The sequence below is a fragment of the Apaloderma vittatum genome, unplaced genomic scaffold (genome assembly GCF_000703405.1).
Source record: "Apaloderma vittatum isolate BGI_N311 unplaced genomic scaffold, ASM70340v1 scaffold5638, whole genome shotgun sequence".
In the NCBI taxonomy this organism is placed as follows: Eukaryota; Metazoa; Chordata; class Aves; order Trogoniformes; family Trogonidae; genus Apaloderma; species Apaloderma vittatum.
This window is the reverse complement of record NW_009731146.1, coordinates 37,584-61,107: the sequence shown is the minus strand read 5'-3', so window position 1 is coordinate 61,107 and position 23,524 is coordinate 37,584. Positions and strand designations below refer to the sequence as shown.

Sequence of the window (23,524 nt, the reverse complement as noted above, 5' to 3'; positions counted from 1 at the left end):
ACAGCAGCCATGCCACAAGCCAGAAAAGGTGGTGAAAGGTAAAATATTTATGGGAAATATTCAGTGATATTAAGGAGATGTTTCCTACCGTTTGCTCTGACCACAGGATCCTCTGGCAGGGAGCAGAGGCGTGCATGATCCAAGCCCATTAGTTGAAGCTGAGATACCGAGTCCTCTTTAAAATACCCAGTCTTGGACAAAGACATCGAGACTGGATCTGGCTTCACATAAAAATGACTGCAGGGAGAAAAGAAAGTCATTGGAGAAAGAGTTGTGGCTAAGGAGTACGCTATTTTATTTGATCAGCTGGCTAAACTCTGTGATGCACAGATTTTATCCTGGTGTGAGTGTTGAGGAGGTAGCTGAAGAAGAAGATTGGCATAAGAGAAGCAAGGGACAGTCAAACCCTGCTGCAGCAAGCCCTGGCTGTCCTGCCCCAGTCCTGGCTCTGGGTCTGCCACCAAGCCCAGCCCCCCCTTCCCCACGCCCTCCCACGGCGATGAACTGGGCAAAAGTGGAGTTAACTCCCTTTTCTGATCTCTTTAGGGTTCTCGAGGATTCCCAGGAGAGAAGGTATGGAGCTACTTCCTCATGCCACATCCGTGAGCATGACTGTATGGACACATCAGTATCCCCCTCCCCGTTTCCCTTTCCCTCAATAAGCTTTTACCCCTTGCCTATCTTCTGCAGGGTGAACTGGGAGAAATGGGTCTGGATGGCATTGATGGAGAAGAGGTCAGTCATTTTAATTGCTTTTCTCTTCATAATGAGGTGCTTCAGTGACGCATCTAAGAAGTGCCTTGGAAGTGGCAAATATTCTAAAACATTATTTATTTTTTTTTAGGGAGACAAGGGTTTGCCTGGCTCCTCTGGAGAGAAGGGATACTCCGGCAGGAGGGTAGGTTTTTATCACATTTACAGTGGGGCTAAATGATGGTGGAAAGGTAGGTCTGAGCCAGGGGAGGGCAGAAAGCCATCAGGCTCCCCTCGTGGCTGAGGACCTGGGCACAGGTGCGTGGCACCAGAGATGTTTTCGGCAGGCAAGGGCTGCTTTCTCTAACTCTCCATCTCCTCCTGCAGGGTGATAAGGGAGTTAAAGGTGTACGAGGAGAACGAGGTGACCGTGGGCTCCGTGGAGACCCGGTAAATATGATTTTACACCCATTTTCCACCAGTCCTGCAAGTGCCTGTAGGCACACGCTCAAGCTTATTGAATTATTATTGTTAAATGCTGCCTGATAGTGGCAAGTCCAGCGACAGAGCAAGGACTCAGAGATGACATGTGGGTAACACATGCCTCTTGATACCTACCTGTCAATCACTGTTTCATTATATTAAAATTCCCCTTCCTCCTCCACTTCAGTATTATTATTTCTCAGCTGAAAAGCTGCATCTGTCTGAAAACACCAATAATACCTCATCTAATTCAGTCAAAAAAAAAGAAAAATAAGAGCAATGATGGTTCTGAGCTGTAGCAGGGCAGTTTCTGATATCTGACTTTGATGTCCCATTTACACAGATGTTTCTCATTGCTCTATTGCTTTCAGGGAGATTCGGGAGTTGATAATACTCAACGGGGAACCAGAGGCCAAAAGGGTGAAATTGGACCAATGGTAACATTTCTTTGTTGTCTTTTGTTGTTTTTTAGTTTTTACAATAGGGTGGAACAGAGAAAGTAAGCAAAAAGGATGCTGCCAAAAAGGTGCAAGTTTCTTAATTTCATCGTACCTTGTCAGATGGAATATTTTTCCACTAGAAAATGTTGGTTTGCAACCAAAACTCTTCTCTCAGAAGATGTCAGTTTAGAAAATGTTTTGTGTAGAAAGTGCTCTGTAAAAAAATTATTATTTTATAATGCCCTTTGGGACATTGTGACTTGAAAAAAACTGTACTTGGAAATTAACTTCATATGTTCTTATGGGGCATGTACAAAAGCAGAGAACTGTTTAGATTATACCAAATCTGAACATCCTAATTCACCTAAAGCCTTCGGGAAAAAAAAATAATAAAAAAACCCCGCACACACGCCTTGGAAAATTTCAAAACCTATTTGTTTTCATATCAGCTCAGAATAAAAATGTATTTTGAAATGTCAGGAGACATTTCCCAAAGAACAGGAGTGTCCACTTGTGCTAGCTCAGGAACTGGATGGGAAATCCCTGTGGATTGTTAGAAGGATTCCCACCAATATGAGAATATCCAGTAACATGTGAGAGAGTGCAAGGACCCAGTTTTTGAGAATTGCACCTATTTTCTCAGTTCCTTCTCATCTCAGGGCTCTCATTTGAGTTTTGCTTTTCCCTTAGGGAGAACCAGGACCGGAGGGGCAGGATGGCCAAGACGGTGGAGTGGGGAGGAAGGTGAGCTGCCAGACCCGCTGTCAGTGGGGGCTGAGCTTGGATTGACAACAACTTTTTCCCTTCTGCATTTCCACATATTTTGTTTCACAGGCATCAGGAGTTCAACTCGAAGGGAAAAAAACCCACAAAAACAAAAATACCTCCCCCCTCCCCCAAAAAATCCCAACAAACCAAACCAACCTCAAAAGAAAAATGCCTGATTTGCAGGCTTGTTGTACAGACTTTAAATGTCTACTCCTGAATTTACTCCCCTACAAGTAACTCAGTGCTCAGATCAGTGGAGCTACACATGACTTACTCTGGCATATGCATCTCCATTTGGCTGCTGGGTTATAGAAGGCAAAAAGCAAACTGGAGCTGGGGTAGCTGGGATGTCTGGGGATGTGTTCCCTTCTTTGTTGACACCTGTTCCTCAGGGCATCATGTCCCAGAGACCATGACATATTCCTGCACACTTGAGGGAGCAACTCACCTATTTGGTGGAGGGTTGGTGCATGTAAGGAAGAAGAAAACATGCCAAAGTCTGATTTAAGGAAGCTAGCCAGGTGGATTTCTCTCTCCTTCTCTCCCCAGTGGTTTAAACTATTCAAACATAATTTGGGACTAAGAGAAGTGGTGATATATGGATCTAAAACCAACAGAGAAAGGTGTGCTTACATACTTGCATAACAAGTCTCGTTGTTTCTTTTTTCACAGGGTATGACAGGACGAAGGGGACCTATAGGAGTTAAGGTAAGTGGTGATGGGGACAAGACTTGGGGCTCCTGCCACACCACCAGCCAGGCAGCCACAACACTGAGAGGAATGTGCCAAGAGAGGAGACATGCAGGCTTTGCTTCTTTCTCTCTGCCCCCTTCCTCCTCCATTTTTCTCTCCTCCTCCTCAGGCTCCTCTCCCTGTCTGCTCCTTGCTGGACTGGGTGCAAAACCAGCTGTCCACACGCCTGTGGCTGCCCGTCCCCTGCAGCGTTCCCTGGTCAGATGCTTTGTCTCCATGTGCTGTTGGGGCAGTGTAATGGGGCCAAAGCATAAATACCCATTGATTGCAGGAGGCAGATTACCCCACCAGTTCTGTGCTCGATCTCTGCTGTAACCATATTCTGAAAAAACCCACACCCAAACTACTGTTCTTCCCTGCTGTTTATGAAGCTGTAAATGCCCCAAGATCTCCTTTCTCTCCCCATGGTGTTGACCACGTTTCCCCCATGATAACCCGTGTTATCCTGTTTTTCACTTCAAGGGTACCAAGGGCTCTCCTGGTCAAGCAGGACCGGCTGGAGAACAAGGCATGAGGGGGCCACAGGTCAGTGAGCTTACAGCAAAATAAATGTCTTACCGCATGGTGCTGATGCGTTATTTCATCACGGTCACCTCCTCAAAGAGTCTCAGCAGCAAGGACAGTTGGGATTTGGGTATTTTTGGGTGTGGTGTGGCCTGACTGTCCTGCCCCAGGACATCAAGCCTGCCATTCACTCACACCACCCAAGGTGTTCAAAAACCATCTCTTGGGTGCTGGAGCATTCGCTTTCCCTTAGGATCTCATGTAACACTGGTATGTTTCTGCTTCTTTGTTGACATTGTCTCTTTTCCCCACACAGGGTCCACCTGGACAGCTTGGCACGCCAGGCATAAGAGGAGAACAGTTTTTCATTCCTGGACCCAGGGTAAAGCCTTCTGCTGCTTCTCAACCATTGACCCAACTATGCTCAGCAAGAACATCTCGCTGAGCTGATAAGATGCAGTCTTTCCATTCCCCCACTTTAGGGCTCCAACTGTTTCGCTCTCTTATAAGACTGGATATTTTCTTATTAGACTGGATATCAGGAAGAATTTCTTTACTGAAAGAATGGTGAGGAATTGGAACAGGCTGCCCAGAGAAGTGGTGGTTGCCCCTGGAAGCAATCCCCCTGGAGGGGATGCCAACACAAAAAACGTGTAGATGTGGCACTTCAGGGTATAGTTTAGTGGTCACGGTAGTATTGGGTTGATGGTTGGACTTGATTATCTTAGAGTTTTTTTCCAACCTTAATAATTCTATGATTCTAAGACACTCTTCCAGTATGATTCTCCTTGCAACTTATGCTGAAGATTTCTTGATCAACAGTTAGAGAAGAGAAAGAGTTAAAAGCAACAACAAAGGGGTCAGAACTTCAGCATTGTGCACATTATGGTTTGTGATCTTAATTGTAGAACAACCCTGCATGACTGGCAGAGTGTCCTCCATGATGTTCCAACCTCTGAAGCCAGAGCATGACCATTGCACATGCTTGCTGGGGCCCCCCCATTCACCTATTTTTCCCTCCTGCTGCATACTCCAGCAAGACTCATGGCCATAAAGCCAAACACATCTTGTATTTCCCCACCCCGAGCAGGACTTTGCCCCTTTTGCTTACGCTTTTCCCCAGGGAGTTCTCTAGCAAGTTGCTGCTGACATTTGCATTGAACTGACCTGGTCCTTCAGCTCTTCCCAACCACGAATTAGACTTCTGAATTTCCTAAGATGCTCTGAGAGGCACCAATCCTAGCAGTCAACACACGATTTCACCCCATCCCCTAGTTTCTGGCATTGACACGTTGCCAACCCATTACCAACATACCTATCTCCATTTCCATTCCAGGCTGGTTTTGGACCACCAGGGCTTCCAGGAGAGCGGGGCAGGATTGGTCCCCTGGGACTAAAGGTATGTCTTCATGAGCACTGGGCACCAACGACTAAAAGAGAAATGAAAAGCTTTGGATAAGAGTGAGCTTAGAAAAAAATACTTGATATGAACCTCTTGGAGTGCAATTAGCTCATTTTCAATGGCATGCACACTGTTGAGTAGAGTCTGCCCTCTGGTTGTTTCACGAGGCTCCTGTTTCGTTGAACAGAGAGGCAGAAGTAAGTGAGTAACTGGGATTCCCAAGTAATTTTCCAGGGCAAGTTCTCAGCCGATGCCCACATGTGAAGGTGGTTGCATTGGATTTCTCCAGACCCTCCGTATAGTTTTATCTCTCCAGATTCACTAGTGCATTTTCATGGCTGCTCCACCGTCCATTTGCACTGACAAAATCCTCAGAGCTTGGGATCTTTTATTTTTGTAGTGTTTATAAAAAGCAAACACCATCCTGTGATTGGAGCTGGCTCGTCTCCCAAGCCCCATTGCTGAGCTGTCCTGAAATCACTAAAAGTCCCACTAAAGAGCAAGTATTTTGTAGCACTTCCGGTGTGCAGGTCCAGACACGACTTTCTTCTGCAAGGACCACTGCCAACTGGCCTATGTAAAGAAGTGCTGAGGGGGTGGGAAAAGCTCAGAACTGCCTGGGATTTCAGCATATGTTTGAACAGATGCTCTTGTTTTCAGGGTGAGCCTGGAAACCCTGGACCCAAAGGGCCAAATGGACAACAGGGCCCACGAGGAGAGATGGTAAGTGTGGCCACGCACTCATACCTTTATGGACACTTTACAGAGCCATGGCTCTTCGCAGCAGAGGGTGTAGCTGACTTTGTATCCTCCACAGCAGAGTAGGAAAGAGGGAAATCGGCTTTATGTCTTCAGCATAGTTGGTAACAGTAGTCCCTTCAAGGAGATTAATTATACTCCCTTGAAAAGTGACTTTTAATATCTCGGAGATTATTCTGTAGAGCAGAGGCTGTCCAGAGTTGCTGAGCCTCATCCCAGCTCATTGCATGAGGCATGGGTAGACACCCTGAGATGACCCTGTGTCCTAGTCCAAAGTAACCTATAAAAAGGCTGTATGGACTAAGTAAGTGCTTTCACGGGGCCTGATTTTCATTACTTTGTATAATGAGAAGCCCGATGAGGAAAAAATGGTTTATGCAAAGCAAGGAAGGACAAGCTTCAGTCGGACAGAGCTTTAAATACATACCTAGCATTGACCGACCTCCTAATCTGCTACCCATCGCTGACTTTCACCTGGGTTTTACACATTATACGTGTATACTAAGCAGGTTTTAATTCAGATTTGTAGTTTTGGCACCACTTTTTTGTGCTTTTTTTTTTCTTGTAAGATTTTAATCTATAGAAGGGCTTCTCAAAACTGCATCAGTCAGGTTTTTTCTACCGATGCCAGTGGATCTGTGAGGTTGAAGCTATTTGCATATGGCTGCTCATGAATGACTTTGGCTTTCCAATTTTAGGGTGATGATGGACGAGATGGAATTGGTGGCCCAGGTCCTAAAGGCAGAAAGGTAGGTGTATGCTCAGCATGCTTTTAGTCAGAATGTCTGTGAGGCTTGGAAAACAGCGCACCAGCATCTCTGACAGCTTCTCTGCAGTTGAACTTAGCCTTAGAGGAGCAACTAGACCTTAAAAAGAGTGGCTATTTGCTTTTTGTTCATCATATGAGGAAAGAAATTGCAAAATGAATTTGCAGTCTTACTCTCTTTTCCCTCCATCATTCAGTTCCTTCAGCTGATACAGATCAAGTTCATTTTCAAGCTGATGCAGAATCAAGTTCATTTTCCAAAACATATTCAAATAAACCTTTATGTTGTTTCAGGGAGAACGCGGCTTCGTAGGCTACCCAGGGGCCAAGGTATGGTGCAGCCCATGAATTATGCATTCATTTTCCAAGCAATGTAGCCATTTTGTATGGTCGTGTGCAGGTTTAGAGCTCACGTCTGTGTTTTTTCCCAACCAGGGTGGACCTGGTGACCGCGGTATTGCTGGAGGCCCTGGCCCTAAAGGAAACAGAGGCCGCAGAGTAAGTTGGGCGATGATGAAGTTTTTACCTTCAACATGAAAGATGTACATATCTTTTCCTCCAAGCGTGGACCCATGCTCCTGAGAGTCCTCCTGCAGATGTTCATGGAGAATACTTGTCTTCTCTCTCTCTCTCTCTCTCTCTCTCTCTCTCTCTCTCTCTAGGGAAATGCAGGAGATCCTGGGACACCTGGTCAAAAAGGGGAGGTTGGATACCCTGGACCAGCTGTAAGTGTTTATTGCATTGCTAACACAGTCTTTGGCTTCCCCCAAGGAGAGAGACCTGATTGCTTCTCTAAGAAATGTGGTGGTCCCTGTCAGTGCCAGGTGTTGAAAAAATTTGCCCATTACCATCTTCTGCTGATTTCAAGTTGGGTGAACTCTTCTTTATTCGTCTTGGATGTGTCTCTACATTCCTAACTAGCTGTGTATCATTGACAAGTATTCACCCATCCCCAAATTGTAATGCGCAGCAGAACTAAAAAGTCAAGAGATAGGCTCTTACCAGGCCAGGACTTCCCCATGGCAATAGGCCACTTAAAGCAGCTTCTAGAAAGTTCTCAGCTCATTCTCCTTTATCACCCCACACAGAATATGGTCCATGACTAAATTTGACTAGAACGAAGTACCCCTGAAACGCCAAGGTGACTTGACTGGCTTTGTATACAAATCTAAAGCATTGTAAATGTCCCTTTTGGCCTTGGCTTCAGCTAGGTTTAACCCTCACATGGGGAAATATTTACCCCTGTTGCTGGCAACAGCTGAAAACAGGCAGGTTTTCTCTTAGCTTCTGCATGACCTGTGGTTAAATAATTATTCTAACTCGATTCACAGGGCACCCTGAAAACACACATTGTGCTCATTTTTTCTTTATTTTTTAAACAGGGCCTTAAAGGTGATAAAGGAGAATCCAGAGATGTAAGTGTGGCATCGTTTCTCTTTTCTTTTGAAATATTCTTTTGTCAGCTGTGTCACATATCTCTTTTTTTCCCTGTCCCTTCCTCCCTCTTTTGTTTTATTTTCTAAAGCAATGTGCACTTGTACGGAACATCAAAGACAAATGCCGTGAGTACATCAGTGCTTTGCTAACACCCTGTCTCTACCCTTATATGCCCATCATGTTACACAAACAGCCCTGACCAAACTGCTTTTTTTCTCCCATCTTTTCCACAGCTTGCTGCTATGGTAAGTCACCTCCAGTCCTTTAAACTCCAGTGTGACTGCGTGCCAGAATTGTTGCTCTCCCCACATATGTGGTATGAATGATTTACCCCTGCTGAGGATGAGGTCCTTGCACCCTGAAAACTATTTGGGTCACTTTTGTCCCCAACACACATTTCTGGCAGGTCCCAAGGAGTGCCCTGTCTTCCCAACCGAGCTGGCCTTTGCTATTGACACCTCCTCAGGCGTCGTGAGGGAAGTTTTCAACAGGATGAAGCAAACCGTGCTCAGAGTGGTCAACAACTTAACCATCGCTGAAAGCAACTGTCCTCGTGGTGCCCGGGTGGCTCTGGTCACCTACAACAACGAGGTCACCACAGAGATCCGCTTTGCTGACTCCAAGAAGAAGTCAAGCCTCCTCCAGCAGATTCAAAACTTCCAGGCGACTCTGACCACAAAGCCACGCAGCCTGGAGACCGCTATGTCTTTCGTGGCCAGGAATACCTTCAAACGTGCCCGAAGCGGCTTCCTTATGAGGAAGGTGGCTGTCTTTTTCAGCAACGGGGAAACAAGAGCCTCCCCACAGCTCAACGACGCCGTGCTGAAACTCTACGATGCTGGGGTCATGCCTGTGTTCCTGACCAGCAGGCAGGACCCAGTTCTCAGCAGGGCTCTGGAGGTTTGGGTCATTCACACTTTTCTTTCGTTTCTTTCATTTCCTACCAGACTTCAATCTGGTTTGTTGTAGAGATTGATGATGTTTGTTTCTCCAAGCAGTGGTTGGCTTCCACAGGCCTTTCAAGTGCTTAGCACTGAGAAAGCGTTGCTAGCCAAACTAATTCAGCATGTCTATCAGGAAAGAAATCCAAAACATGGCACGTGCTGTGAAATGCTGCTGAGGTTACGATGAGTCATTTGTTTCCCAAACCATGGCTCTGGGGTGCCAGGTGTGATACGAAACACAAGAAAAGAGAGTCCTCATAACAAGAAAGGTCTGACAGAAAGGCAAAGGGTGGGTAGGTGGAAGTATAGTAGCTTTAAATCAACAAAAAAGCCCCAGACCAGCACACTGAGCAGTGGTTCAAGTGCTTGACTCTTTTCTTGGAGCTTACGTCTCTAAACTAGTTCCACTAACCACTATCAAGACCACTGGGCTCCTTGGAATCGGACCCACCAAAAGCAGCATGCTGAGTAAAGCACCTCTTAGAGTTAAGGATTGCCTTCCCCTACTTTGAGCTGAAAATAGGCAACATTATCAACACCACATTTTTCTGTTTGCATCTAAACAGATCAACAACACAGCGGTTGGACACGCCATTCTTCTTCCAACCAGCGCCAGTCAGCTGAATGCAACTATCCAGAAGCTCTTGACCTGTCACATTTGTCTGGGTAAAGCATCCGATTTCGGCTCTAGACAGTGCCAAATCCTCTGGTCGCACAGCAGTTGGCTGTCAGTGGTGCAGAAAGAAAGCCCAGTTGGGAGTCAGCTGTTTTGCTGCTGAAGACAAGGGTTCCATATTCTTAGGCTGAGCAGAAAACATTGGCATTGTGAATGAGGCTTTCTGGGCGTTCTCCAGTTTATAAAGAGAAGCTCCTTTTTTGGCTGGTTCCCATTTTTACAGCTCAAATACCGATATCTAAGCATTCTAAAATGTGGCCTTCTGCCATTTATGACAGAGCACTTCAGGGATCCCTTCGGTTGAAGGAGCACGTAAAAATACTAAACACATAACTAAATGTGTTTTGGGATGAAATTATTTTGGTATCAAGCAATGGACCCATGAATGTCCATGGCTTGATAGTATTTCATATAACACAAGAGATTTTTACAATGACGAGGGAGGGTCATCTTCAATTACTTCACATGAAACCTACTGTATTTCTTCCCTAGATGTGTGCGACCCTGACCCCACCTGTGGTTTTGGTAGTCAGAGACCTGTATTCCGAGACAAGAGGGCAGCTCCAACAGATGTAGACACTGACATAGCCTTCATCATGGATAGCTCGGAGTCCACCACCCCTCTGCAGTTCAGTGAGATGAAGAAGTACATTTCCCACCTCGTAAGTAACCTGGAAATCAGCTCTGAGCCAAAAGTATCTGAACATCATGCAAGAGCGGCAGTTCTCCAGCAAGCTCCTTATGAACATGAAATCAACTCAAGCTTCCCGCCAGTAAAAACTGAGTTTTCACTAACTGATTATGGATCTAAAGAGAAGATCATTAATTACCTTCACAATCAAATGACCCAGCTCCATGGCACAAGGGCTATGGGAAATGCAATTGAACACACAATTTCTCATATTTTTGAAAGTGTACCAAACCCTCGGGATCTAAAAGTCATAGTTCTGATGATGACCGGACAATTGAATAAGCAAGAACTTGAGGACCTGCAGAAGGTTGTTATCAATGCGAAATGCAAGGGGTATTTCTTTGTTGTCCTGGGGATTGGCAGGAAGGTGAATGCCAAGAATATCTATAGCCTAGCTAGTGAGCCGTATGATGTATTCTTCAAATTGGTCGATAAACCTGGAGAGCTTCATGAAGAGCCCTTACTACGCTTTGGGAGACTGCTGCCATCATTTATCAGAAGTAAGTACAATATCCTGCAGCCAAAGTATAATGGAAGGGGCAACGTGTCACCTCAGAGGGGTTAATATGCCATGTTTGGTCTACTTGCCTGTTGGTTGGGTGGGCTCTAGGCTGACCACCTCTTTGGGCAGTGGGGCCCACTGAAGTTAGTCTTTTCTTATATGTTCTGTACTGTTTGGTCTGTCTGTCACTGCTCACAGGTCTACCTAGATAAATATGTCTGGGTTTTGTTCACTTTGGCCTCCTCAGTCTATCCCATACAGACTGTTGGTCCACCATACTTTACATTTTTCATGCTTCGCACTTCCATCTGGTTTGACTTGGTCTCCATGGGCTCCTCTGTGGGATGTGATGTAATTCTGCCTGGCTTGATGGTCATATCTGCAACATAGAATCATAGAATGGTTTGGGTTGGAAGGGACCTTAAAGATCATCTAGTTTCATCACCCCTGCCATGGGTAAGGACATCTTTCACATGTCCCATAGAATCTGGTCCCACTGGGGCTCTTGGTCCTCTGCAGCCCAGCAGCCTGCTAGCATTCCCCCTGAGCTCCCTGAACACCCAGCAAACCTTTCTTGATTACTTCAGCATAAACATCACGCTTAGCAGGCATTTGGACCGCTCAGGCTGACAGCTGGAGTTGCTATAAGCAGATTTAAGGACCAGATGAACAGGATTCTATGCTCAGGGATAAATAATGCTTCTGTGTTTGGGATATGCAGATTATGTCTTGAAATTTTGCATCTCAGCTTAGCTAAAGACTCCAGGCTAGGTCTCCAGCTAGACCCAGCTGCCAAACATCCTAAATAGACTAGGCCAGCAAAGACAAGAAATGGGCCTTTATCCAAAAAGTCCTGAAAATCAGTCTACTGGACTAGTAAACACTGATTCAGGAATGTCTTGCACTAAACAGGAAGCAAACATGAGCACATCTTTCCCTGGAAATAAATATTTAGTTTTTCTCAGTTTGCTTTTTCCATTTACAACTTACAGAGGTCCTAGAAACTTCTAGTTCTTGAAAAAATATTAACAGTGTGGCTGGAAGTGCTTTGCTATATGAAGGCTGTTTATGTGTGACAGACTAAGACATAGAGCCCTCAGATATCTTAGTTGCTGCTCTCATGTTTGTGAATTGGAATAACAAATCTTCCAGGCCAGGATCCTGCAGTAACCACATCAAATGTCAAGAGATATTCCATAGCTTTTATCAGAGCAAGCAAGAAAAGAAGAGTTTTGGTTTTTGTTTTCCTTCCAGTCAAGAATAAATATAGTAATGTGTTGTTGGTAGCAAACCAACATCCTCAATACCAGCGCTTAATACGAGGTTCTCTCTGTCTCTAGGTGACTTTGCTTTCCATCTGTCTCCGGAGATAAGGAAACAGTGCGAGCGGTCCCAGAGCAATCAGCAAGCCAAGAGCCAGATCCCCGTGCACACCGGGCAGAAAGCAGTGTAAGTACTGGTTTGTCTACGAGAGGATAAGCTTTGCTAACAACCTGTCTCGGGGAGAAGCCTTCACCTCCCAATCCCTGCTTAGAAAAATTAAAAATAAGCAACTTCAATACTAACAATCAGGATTATCAGCATTTTACAAGTTCTTTTAGTACTGTGTTAAAAAGGCAACATATATATCTACTAAAGAAGGTACACGTATAATTTTAGATTTGGGTTAAATTTCATATTTTTATATGTATAACGGATATGATGGAGGTACATGATACTGTCATCATGCAGGTCAGGAATTCCAGAAATAACAATTTGAGGTTTTCCATGCAACAAACTATTTTCAGAGGCCAGGCTGCCCTGGACTATCTGATATTCAGGATCCAACACAGAACATATCCCAATATTTTCTGATCAGAAGCAAAAGCTTGTGTCACTAAGACTCACTCATCGCTGGCACAAAGCTGTTCTGGCTTCAGAAGGCTGAGCCCCTTGAAATCAGGCATGCTACACATCTGTCTACTCATCTGGAGAGGGCTTTGAGCAACTTGGTCTAGTAGGAGGTGTCCCTGCCCATGGCAGGGGAGTTGGAATTACATGATCTTTATGGTCTTTTCCAACCCAAACTATTCTGTGATTCTGCGGTTCATTCATATGTGTGTGAAGTCGGTGTGTATAGGCAGACCTGTGGCCTGAGTCACAGGCAGTGTTTTTCACTGCGTGGCTGTGGCTGTATCTAAAGCTGATAAAGACTATTGTTCTCAAGGAGGTTCTTGCCAATAGATTCTCTACCAACTCCTCTCCACTTCCAAAATTCTTCTTAAATAGGTGAGGGAAATGAAGCCACATCAGCTGCTTTGTTTGACAGGTACATGGCCGACGCGACCATAAGCCAGACCCCTGATGCCAGCACCACAGCCAGTGCGACCATCAAGCCTGTTGTGAGCACCAACACTCGTGCTAGAACCACCACTGCCAGCACCAAGCTTGTTGGGACCACCAACACCAGTCCCAGAACCACCACTGCCAGTACCATGGCCCAGACCAGAGCCACCGACCAGACCACAACCAGCACGGTGGTCCAGGTGAACCTCACCGCGCAGAGCTCATCAAACACTGCTGCCCATACCAAAGCCACCAGCCGCACCACCGCAAACACCACGGCCACCGCGATAGGTGGGAGGAGAAGACAAGGCGGTACGTGAAAGGTTCTCCACTAGAAAGCAGTGCCTCTTGCTTCCTGGTGGGTTGTGGGTTTTCCTGCCCCGCAAGGGGATTATTCCTGTGGGAAATGTCATTAAGAGGCCAAGTTCTGTGCTTGCACAAAAGAGTTTTTAGGTGCAAAACTGGAAATCTGTGCTGAGAGTTTAAGGCTTTGTCAACTTGGGTTGAGAATTTTATGCAAAAGCAGGTGGGGGGACAGGCTGCCTCTAGACAAAACACGAGCAGGACATATAAACATGGGACAGTCCATCTGCTGCCTAGCTCACTAGTTCAGTGACAGATGCTCTTTCTAGTGCAGCCCATTTGCTTTCTACGTTTTCCTCACAGCATTGTTTGAATTAAGCTAATATAAATACTTCAGTTAGTTCATCACACTATCAGTGCGGAACCTTATTTGGGAGGGCTAAAAGCTCTTTCATGCAAGCACAGTTTATGTTTTCCCATGGGTTTTTACAAGGAGTTTTCCCAAAGGGTTTTTCACAGAATCACAGAAAGGTAGGGGTTGGAAGGGACCTCTAAAGATCATCTAGTCCAACCTCCCTGCCACAGGAGGATCCCCTGGAGTAGATCACACAGACACATGTCCAGGTAAGTTTTGAAAGTCTGCAGAGGCAGAGACTCCACAGCCTCTCCTGGGCAGCCTGTTCCACTGCTCTGACACCCTCATAGTAAAGAAGTATTTCATTGTGTTTAGGGTGAACCTCCTGTTTTCCAGTTTGTGACCGTTGCCAATTGCCTTGTCACTGGACACAACTGAGAAAAGTCCATCCCCATCCTCCTGACATCCCTGCTTTACATATTAATAAGCTTTCATGAGATCTCCCCTCTCTTCTTCTCCAAGCTAAGCAGATCCAGCTCCCTCAGCCTTTACTTGTATGGGACGTGCTCCAGTCCCCTCATCATCTCAGTCGCCCTGTGCTGGGCTCTCTCCAGTAGTTCCTTGTCCTTCTTGAACTGCGGGGCCCAGAACTGATGTTTTTGCAATACGTATTGAAGCACAAGGATGCTTAAGCAGTCAATGAGTGCATGTCCTTATATAAATAATAAATAAAAAGCAATAAATAAGAGCAATCAGTTCTTGCAAGGTTAAGGCTTTCATTGGTTTGCAGGGAACAAATATTTGTGGGTGTTTCTTGCTCCACTGTTGCTTCTGAGCAGCATTTATAAAGGTAACTTCCGATATTCTGCCATAGCAGGAAAACCTTTCCCTGATGGCTTCTTTGATCTGTCTAAGGTTATGTTCGACCTTAAGCAGGATTTGCTTGAAGGTCTTTGGCAGTTCATTGCACCCTAGGGAGGGATCTGACTGGACATGTTTACAGTTGTTGGGAAAGTTGTGCTGGGAATCACATTTCAGGCTGTGTAAATCTCGTAAAAAAATTGCTTTCATTTGCTAGATTGCAGCAGATTTTTTAAAAAATAAATAAACCCCTTGGTAAATCATCTAGGCTATGAAAAAAGTGCCTCCCTGCACTGTGCTGGGTCAGGCATCAGAGGTAACAAAGTCACAAATGGCTGTGGAAAAATTTCCTTGAGACCTTTCCTGCTCAAGCCCTCACATCATCTTTCTTTTCTGCTTTTGCATTGCAGCAAAGACCCACGACATCCAGATCACCGACGTCACTGAGAACAGCGCCAGGCTGCGCTGGGCTAGCCCTGAGCAACACAGCGCCTACGCTTTTGATATCACCATCACCTTAGCGCACGACCACTCTCTTGTACAAAAGCAAAACCTCACCGGCACTGAGCACATCATCCGAGGACTCCAAAGTGGACAGAAATACCTTGTCGTCATCACTGGCTACCAGAAATCCCAACCCAAAGTAACCTACGCAGGGACGTTCAGCACAAGTAAGTACCTATTGGGGAAAACACACAAACTTTTTTTTTTTTTTTTCCATAAAACGGGCACAAAATGTAGGAGAGAAAACACACGTAAGGGATGGGGAATCAGTTGGTACCAACAATCCCAGCTCTGGTAACGTCCAGCTGTGTTGCTGCATGTCTGGACTTCTCTGGACCAGCAGCAGGACCCGGTTATGAAACACTGCAAATGTGTTTCTTTGGCAAATGCAACTTGGTGGGTGTTAAATGGACACGGACTGTGGGAGAATTAATGCCATTCCCATAGCAGGGTTTGTACAGGGGGTCTTGGTGGAGTCCAGCCAACATTGCTGTAATTAATAATACGAGTTAAACTGTGTTAACACAGAGTAAATTCAGTCTAGCCTGATTTCAAAATAAGCAAGAAAATACTTTCCAATCACCATTTCCATAGCCACCTATCTGCTTTGTATACTACATTATAAAAAAAAAAAAAATCAAAGAAACACCAAGAAAAAAAAAAGATTAAATGGAGGATTTAGTCCTTTGGGGATCCAAGCTCCATGTTTACAGATCACATGTAAGCCTCACCAAACTCTTCGGCACGGCAAAAGTATGTAAGACAGCCAATTTTCTTTATATATGCTTTGGCATAGAGGTGACTTGCCTTGGCAGTGTAAAGAACTTTGCGCTGGTCCTGCCAGTGCTACATTTGGCTTCTTCTGTTACTTTAGAGCCAGTTTCAGTGCCCATGGAGAGCCCTTCCATTGGCTTCAGTGGTTCTGGATCAGGTCTGAAGTCTCTTACCTTCACAAGCAATAGCCATGCCCACAAAAATGTTGAGAAAAGACATCAGTGTGTAGAAGTAACATTTGCACACACTGGGTTGATGCTCTCAAAGCCCAGGGAAGCTGCATTTCCCATAGAGCAAATCTCAAAAGGGAGGCAGTGGTGACAACACATTTGCCCACAACCTGTGATCTGGACACTGTGTGGGACCTTACCCACACCCATACCTTCCACCAGAGAAAAACAAATCCAACTCTTCCTGTGGCTGCAGCACCCTCCTGCCCTCCAGCCCTGTGGAAAATGATCCACAGGTTGCTCTGGAAAGGTGCATGATGCAATATGAACCATGTTCTCCTTCCCATCACAAGGGATTTCTTCTCCCAGTGATGGTCCGCAACAACACAGTTCCTGCAGGAATGTGAGGCCATGATGGGAGAAGCATGGTCAAGGAGAGGTGTGCAATGCACAGATAGACCTCGAGGGCTACAGGGGAACAGGAGAAGATCTATCATTGACTATTTGCTCCCCTGGAGGATGCCATTTGTTTTCTGCCATTTCTAAGACCAGAGGAGCAAAGCTAAACTGGCTGCAGAGAGGCCACACCTGCTCCTCCAAAGCCCTCCAGTTGCATGCTGTGAGGCGAGCAGGGGCCACTCAAAGCAGTTCTCTGGGGTCCTGGGGACGCGCCTTCACAGTCATCCCTGAGGAAGAGCCCAACTGCTCAGCAGAACCACTGGCTGGGGAGAGCAAGGTGAATCCATCCCGGCGTGGCTGGGCAGTTGTGGATTACTCATCCCATCACCTGCATCAAATAAACATTTCTGCAATGTATGTACTGGGGTAAACAGATCCAGACCTGACTCCCGTGATTTGTGTGCATCCCTCATGCTGGAGCTCAGGCCAAAGAGTTTGTTTATGACTGCGCCGAGGGCGCTGCTGCAGATCCCCTTCCCCTTGGCTGATCCCTCTGCTTCTTCTCCCTCCAGAGACCACGGCACAGGCCAAGGTGTCCCTGGCCAACATGATGCTCAACACTGAGCCACTGGAAGGGCCTGAGAGTGGTGAGTACGGGCAGTGGTGGGAGTGTTGAGCTCTGCCAGGACCCCCACGGAGAGCCTGGCCATTTGCACCAGTCTTCCATTTGCTCACTTGTAAACTCATCATTTCTCAGAGCCTCACCAAAGGATCCACAAGTCCTTTGCTTTGCAGAGCCAACAGATCATGACCTAGATGACATCCTTGGCCATGTAGGTCTGAGGCCTGTATTGGGGTCTCTGACCCATGCTGGACCCAGCGCCCCCTGAAGTTGCCATGATCTTCATGGGCAACTCAAACCAGGTCCTGTTTCCATTGCAAGGATGGGACATGAGCCAGGGCCCAAGCACAGGCCACTCTCCAAGGACAAGCTGTGCCCTATGGCCTCCTCAACATCTGTAGATGAAGAACATCGCCTGAGGCTTACTCATTCCCTCTCTCCCCATCTGAGGCAAAGAATAGGTCTCAGCTTTTTGGTTTAATGCACAGCTCTCAACAAGGGCTTGGCCAACAGCCAGGGATTGCAGGGCAGTTAGTGTCAAACATTTGCATAAATTTGGCTCATTTGTAGCCTCTCTCCAGTTGCATCCATCTGCCCATCCCCTGTTTTTCTGCCACCAGTGGTGTATGTAGTAAACTGCTCAATGAGCAACCTGTCAGCCCCTACTCTGCCGTTAATCTCCTTAACCTGTGTTAATAACCTGTAACCACTAAAAATGTTAATACATCATCTCATTGCTTTCGTTGACATCAAGCTCATTATATCGGTGCTATTACACCATAAGTGCCAGGCTGCAGCCCTTCCTCCAAGGGTCTGGAAGGGTCTTCAGCCTTCATAAAACAGCACAGCCCTGTCACAGGCACCAACTACGCATCTGGCATCCAAAATCATCCCTGAATCATCACTCTCATGTTTTTCTTTAAGCATTTTGCTTGCACTGTGGCTCATTTTCTTCCTGAGGTGACTTGAGAGCATGGAGAGATGCTGCTGCTTAGTGCACTAGACTAGAGTCTAGCCTTAGTGCACTTGTGACTAGAGTCACAAAGCTGCTGCTGAGGTCTGGCTGCTCACATTGAAAGGGATGAGCATGGACCTCATGCCTGGCTGGCGGTACTAGTGGAGCTTGCTGCAGCGGAGGGGCTGAGGGCTTGTGCTGCGCAGGAATTGTCTCATTTCTGCCTTGCTGCTTGTCCCATCATCCCAACCTTCACCTTTCCATGTGTTCCCAGTTATTTGGTCCCTCTCCCTGGCACTGAAGTTGCTTCTGAAGCCTTCACCTGGCTTGTCCCCGCCAGGCTACACAAACTCCCATGGCTTTGCTTAACCTCTTGTGTGTCAGCCTTTTGGAAACAAAGTGTTGTAGGCTAGTGTAGGTCTGCCCAAAGGAAAATGGTGTTGCTGAGTGCTCACTCTGCACTTCAGCACAGACCTCTGTATCTCATCTCCTCTTGTTGACCCACTTGCAGCAAAAGTCTCTGCCCAAGAATTCATGGCAGACAGCAATTTGGGGGCAACATTCCCCCAGAATGCTAATTTGAAGTTTTTCAACAGGCTAAATTCATTAAACAGGGCCAGGGATTTGGGATGGTTTGTTTAGCTGAGTCTTCTCTAGTTCTCTGTGCAATGGGGGAGACCCAGGTGTAAATCTTTCAAAAGACATTGGAGAAAGCCCCGAATTCTACCTACCCTCTTCACTAAGGCAAAGCAGCTGCTCGTACAGACAGCCTATCTTTGCTAATAAAAAACTCTGGGATTTGGATCTAAATTATCATTTCTGGGCAGGAAAGAAACATATGTTTAAATCCTCATCAAGCCTTAAAATCTACCAGGTGCAGCTTGCCTTTAGAGCTAACATAAACACACTTAAGGATTAAAAGTTACTGCCAAGACAAATAGCTTTGAATACAGACGAGGGGAGTTGTGTGAGGGGCTGATCCTGACCCCACTAGCAAGGAGTAAGGGCTCCCACCACCTTAGTCTGGGGAGTTGGGGCTTGGAAGCATCATGAAATCAAGAGTGGGGAGAGGCAAACTGGAGCCTGGGGAAGGTTTACACTCAGCAAGAGAAATCACAAGACAAGGAAATGCCACCAGTCCTTTACCAGGCTTTTTTTTTGTTTGTTTGTTTAAATTCTCTTTCCTTTTTCAGCCTTTAACCCTTTCAGAGTTGCTTAACCTTTGCACCTTTTGACATGCAGATTGGCCAGACCCTTGCTTGCTGGACTTTGACATGGGCATGCAGTGCAAGGACTATCAGATTGTGTGGTTCTTTGACTACAAAAACAAGATCTGCAGCCAGGGTTGGTATGGTGGCTGTGGTGGTAATGCCAATAGATTTGAGGCCGAAGCTGAGTGCATTAGCAAATGCTTAAAACCATGTAAGTACCACATGGGGATTAATCCATTTGCATTTTATCATATTCTAATACTGTTTGGATCAGAGAGAAAACACAATTTAAAATCCAAACCCACGCACTTTTTCCTCCAGCAGCAGCTGAGAAAGCCATGCAGCAGCCACCCCTTGAAAAAAGATTATCATCAGGTAACATCTCCAAAAATTTAAATAATCACAAATCAAAGCAAATCCATTATTTCACCTTGACCATTTCACAGCATGCATCCAAGCTTGTCCAGTACAAGACCACCAGTAGCATAGATGTGGGTTTCATTCACTCCTTGACATGACCATGCCCTACCATCTGCTTTGCATGAGCAACTCACCTTTTGCATGTGTGTTGTCAGACCAGGACATGTTGTGTTTGCACACCATGAGTGCAGACCACAGCTATATGGCAAAATCAGGCACTGGATTTCGTCAGAAGCACAGGTTTGCTGAGCTGGAGCGTGGCGCGGTCCCAGAGCAATTCATGTTATCGCTGCATGACCAACCGATGCCACCACTCAGTGGTGTGCCTTTGCTGAGATGCAAAGGATTGCACATGTTGCTCTGCCTGTAACCAAAACACAGGATGGAAAATTACTCTTCAAGGCTCGGGCCTTGCGTGCAGATGCTTTCCTTTTGCACCAAAAGATAAAAATTCAAGTGGAGGGAAGAGTGCACTGGAAAACAGCAACAACCTCCTCTCCTTAAAGAGTTTCAGTGATTAAGGGGTTGGGTTTGCAAACATCTTCAAGACCCAGGAAGGAAGTAGAGAATTGCTATCACCTGTGTTGGTTCAGCAAGGAGTTGGGATGGGAACCTGGCCCCAGCAAAGCCTTGCTATCGTAGCAGCCTCAGACCCTTTGGCAGAGATGGGAGGGAAACCTCAGAGGGAAGCAAGCTCTGGTACCAGCAGGGCTTTAATCCTTGTAGGGGCATGACAGGGTTTGAAAAGGCAAATTAAAGACCTCTCCCACCCATTTGATTTTCTTAGGTGTATTTTAGGCTCCTTAAATCAGACTCAGGACCTTTTTTTGTCACTGGCAGCCAAAGTCCAGCTGTTGGTGCCCTAGCAGAAGCATGCAGGCAAGCAAGGAGGAGACCACCACCAGCCATGGAGATGCCTGGGGTGGCAGCTGCTTGCAAAAGGAGATTGCAAGTTGCTTCTGGGCTGCAAAGGGGAATCATGGACAAAGATCCATTGGTTGCATTCTGAGGACTTTTCAGCCAGAGGAAGCAGCATATGGCTTGTGCGGAAACCTGTAGCTTCATCTAGAGCAGGATTTCATCCTCACCATTCAGGGAAGCCTCCCTGATGTGTTTTCCTCCAGAGAAAGCGTGTTTCTGTTAGACCAGCCCCTTCAGATCATCGTCATGTGCCTTGATGATGTTTCCAGCAACTGTTGTTCAGGATAAAGTGATATTTCATGAATTTGGCGTCGTTCTGCTGTGGGCAGATAGTCAAGAAAAGCAACCGAGGGGCCCTGGAGGGACGCGTGCGTCTCTGCCGGCCCCGCTCTGTTCAACACTTTATACTCTTTTCATTTTCTGCAAAACTAGAGCTTGAATCCACCATGGAAAAAGAGACATGGGAGTTCACACGCAGCTGGGCCTTGGGTCGGGCTCTCAGTTCAGCCCATACCAGAGCAAGGTGCAACACTGAGAAACGAGCTGGTCTCCCAAATCGCACGGCACTTTGGGTCCAAAAATGTGCACGGGACCCACCTCCCATTAGGAGCCTTTTAAATACTGTGATAATACTTAATTTTTAACTTACATATATATGTATATATTTTACCATGACCAACTAAATTGGAAGGTCAATATTGATTTCAAATTCCAAGGAAAAACGGATATTAACAAAGGAAATCCTGCTTCAAAAAGCTGCATTTAGAACAGGATGACAGGCAGGAGTGTCCCTTAAGACATGTCTCCTCTCTCAGAAAAGAAACATTGCCAGCTCCTCATCTCTAAACAGTAAACCCACTGCTCAAACAAACCACCCAACCTCCACCACGACCGCAGCACAAACCACTTGAGCCTGACCCCTCCGACCACAGCGGTGTTCTGGCAGCGATCCGTTCAGTCACTCACGACACAGAGCGACTCCTGCCTGCAGAAGAAGAGGGAGAAAAAAATACACTAAAAAAGAGCGAGTAGGAAGGGTTGAGACGTTTGGCAGGGTCTACCAAGAAGCATACCTGTGGCTGGGATGTCCGTGACGCTGGTCTGGGTATTTCCGTGCCCATCCCTGGTGCATCCCAGCCTCACCGCGGCGTTCCTGGGCTCTGGGCGGCTGCCAGCACCAGCCACAATTTCCTGTAAAGTAAATCCACCGCTGGAACTTTCTTATTGCCTACGGTCTGTTGCCAGACCTCCTTTCTAGTCGGGATTCAAGGGATAACCCTCTGCGTTCTTCTTCCCACGACAAATTAGTGGTTAATATCAGATTTCTTTATTTTTTAAAATTTATGTGGCAATTTCATTTTAATACACCGAAGTTCTCTGTTATTTTGTTCCCCTCTCACCCAGCGAGGGATGTAGAATGCCACAGGGCAATGTGTAGTAGGTCCAGAAGCATCTTCACGTAGAAGATGTCTCTTTTTGAGGGAAGCTAGTATTTTTAATGGGAAAATGATGGTGCAAATACTTTTTGGTCTGCAGCCCACCCAGATCTCTCCCAGTTCTGAGACCTGCCAACTCCCTTCCTGCAAATCCAGGGGATTTGCAGACAACTGGTGCCGTGCAGCACTCTTCCCTCATCTTAGCATCACTCCATGGATGCATGAGAGCCACACAGGCAAGGGCCTGTGGGTCAGGGCTGGTGACCTCCAAAGAAAGAACTTTGCAAATTAAGAGATGGGATATAGTCACAAGAGACATGCGAAGCCTATGCCGTGGTTGCTCTTTCGGAGCTTGCACCCCAGCCCTGCTCAAAGGCATTTCTCTGCCATACAGATACATTCAGAGAGACTCTGTTTCACCCAGGAGTGGTGTTACTGACTCTTCTTCCTCCTGCTTTTGTCTGCAGTCACAGATATCTGCCAGCTACAAAAAGATGAGGGGACCTGCAGGAACTTTAAGCTGAAATGGTACTACGATCCTGAGACCAAGAGCTGCGCCCGGTTCTGGTACGGCGGCTGCGGAGGCAACGAAAACAGATTTGACACACAGAAAGAATGTGAAAAAGTCTGTGTGCCTGGTAAGCAGCATACGCGTGGCTGGAGAGAGGGCCAGCCCGGTCCAGTGCATTTCCAGTCATGGCTGTAGTGCTCCAGACTCCACAGCACGTCCTGGCAATGAACTCCATTTATCCTTCCACGCATGGAATAACCTCCTTTATTTTCTCTCTCTCCATCAAACCTTTCCAGGTAACATCAACCCCGCCATGGTGGCGACGATAGGAACATAGAGCCAGCGACCTGCCAACACATACCTCTGAGACAGCCAGGAGCATCAGCCATTGCCACCTTACCCCTATAGAAGCTAAGGGTATAGACTACCTTGCACTGCACTATTTCCTGCTTTTAACTTCCAAGCAAACCTTGGAGAAAGCGTTTTGCTGCATGACCTATCAATATGGTGCTAAACTGTTTGTGGACTGAGTGCTATAAGTGTCCAGGTTTTATTGTATAGCTTCAACATTACCAAATATTTACCTAATTGCAGGTTGTTCTTGTCTCTCGACACATCTCTAAATTACCCTTTCTTTCAGGTTCCGGCAGTCCGCCTGTCTAAGGCACCGTAAAAACGAGACAAAAAAAATCAGAATAATTTCACTGCAACTGTTACATGCTTGCTTTTATCATTTTCATAACTGAGCATAACTTTACAGGGGAAGCCTTCATGTAAGAGAGTACTAATTCTGATGAACAAGCAGTTCAATTTTCCATTCTTCGTTTTTCATTTTTTTTTCTCCTTTTGCTGCATTAGATTTCAAACTAGATCTCTTGTATGCATTTGTAACATGTGGCCAACCGAACTAGCAAGGAAAAGGAAGCAAAGTTTCCGAAT

General features: G+C 46.2%; 1 protein-coding gene across 1 annotated transcript in view; it reads left to right on the top strand.

Annotated features, from left to right (window-relative positions):
- COL6A3 (collagen, type VI, alpha 3) overlaps positions 1 to 23,265 on the top strand; it is a 52,585-nt gene extending 29,320 nt beyond the window's left edge. Inside the window, exons 17-43 of the mRNA XM_009875077.1 lie at positions 547 to 573; positions 691 to 735; positions 845 to 898; positions 1,081 to 1,143; positions 1,548 to 1,613; positions 2,307 to 2,360; positions 3,057 to 3,092; positions 3,600 to 3,662; positions 3,958 to 4,023; positions 4,978 to 5,040; positions 5,704 to 5,766; positions 6,501 to 6,551; positions 6,863 to 6,898; positions 7,004 to 7,066; positions 7,231 to 7,293; positions 7,951 to 7,983; positions 8,094 to 8,130; positions 8,239 to 8,250; positions 8,412 to 8,905; positions 9,516 to 9,615; positions 10,118 to 10,816; positions 12,159 to 12,267; positions 13,127 to 13,455; positions 15,073 to 15,333; positions 17,082 to 17,156; positions 22,542 to 22,712; positions 22,882 to 23,265. Of these exons, the coding sequence (XP_009873379.1) occupies positions 547 to 573; positions 691 to 735; positions 845 to 898; positions 1,081 to 1,143; positions 1,548 to 1,613; positions 2,307 to 2,360; positions 3,057 to 3,092; positions 3,600 to 3,662; positions 3,958 to 4,023; positions 4,978 to 5,040; positions 5,704 to 5,766; positions 6,501 to 6,551; positions 6,863 to 6,898; positions 7,004 to 7,066; positions 7,231 to 7,293; positions 7,951 to 7,983; positions 8,094 to 8,130; positions 8,239 to 8,250; positions 8,412 to 8,905; positions 9,516 to 9,615; positions 10,118 to 10,816; positions 12,159 to 12,267; positions 13,127 to 13,455; positions 15,073 to 15,333; positions 17,082 to 17,156; positions 22,542 to 22,712; positions 22,882 to 22,922 (3,174 nt within the window). The 3' untranslated portion in view covers positions 22,923 to 23,265. The remainder of the gene's footprint in view (positions 1 to 546; positions 574 to 690; positions 736 to 844; positions 899 to 1,080; positions 1,144 to 1,547; positions 1,614 to 2,306; positions 2,361 to 3,056; positions 3,093 to 3,599; positions 3,663 to 3,957; positions 4,024 to 4,977; positions 5,041 to 5,703; positions 5,767 to 6,500; positions 6,552 to 6,862; positions 6,899 to 7,003; positions 7,067 to 7,230; positions 7,294 to 7,950; positions 7,984 to 8,093; positions 8,131 to 8,238; positions 8,251 to 8,411; positions 8,906 to 9,515; positions 9,616 to 10,117; positions 10,817 to 12,158; positions 12,268 to 13,126; positions 13,456 to 15,072; positions 15,334 to 17,081; positions 17,157 to 22,541; positions 22,713 to 22,881) is intronic.
- Positions 23,266 to 23,524: the final 259 nt, after the last annotated feature.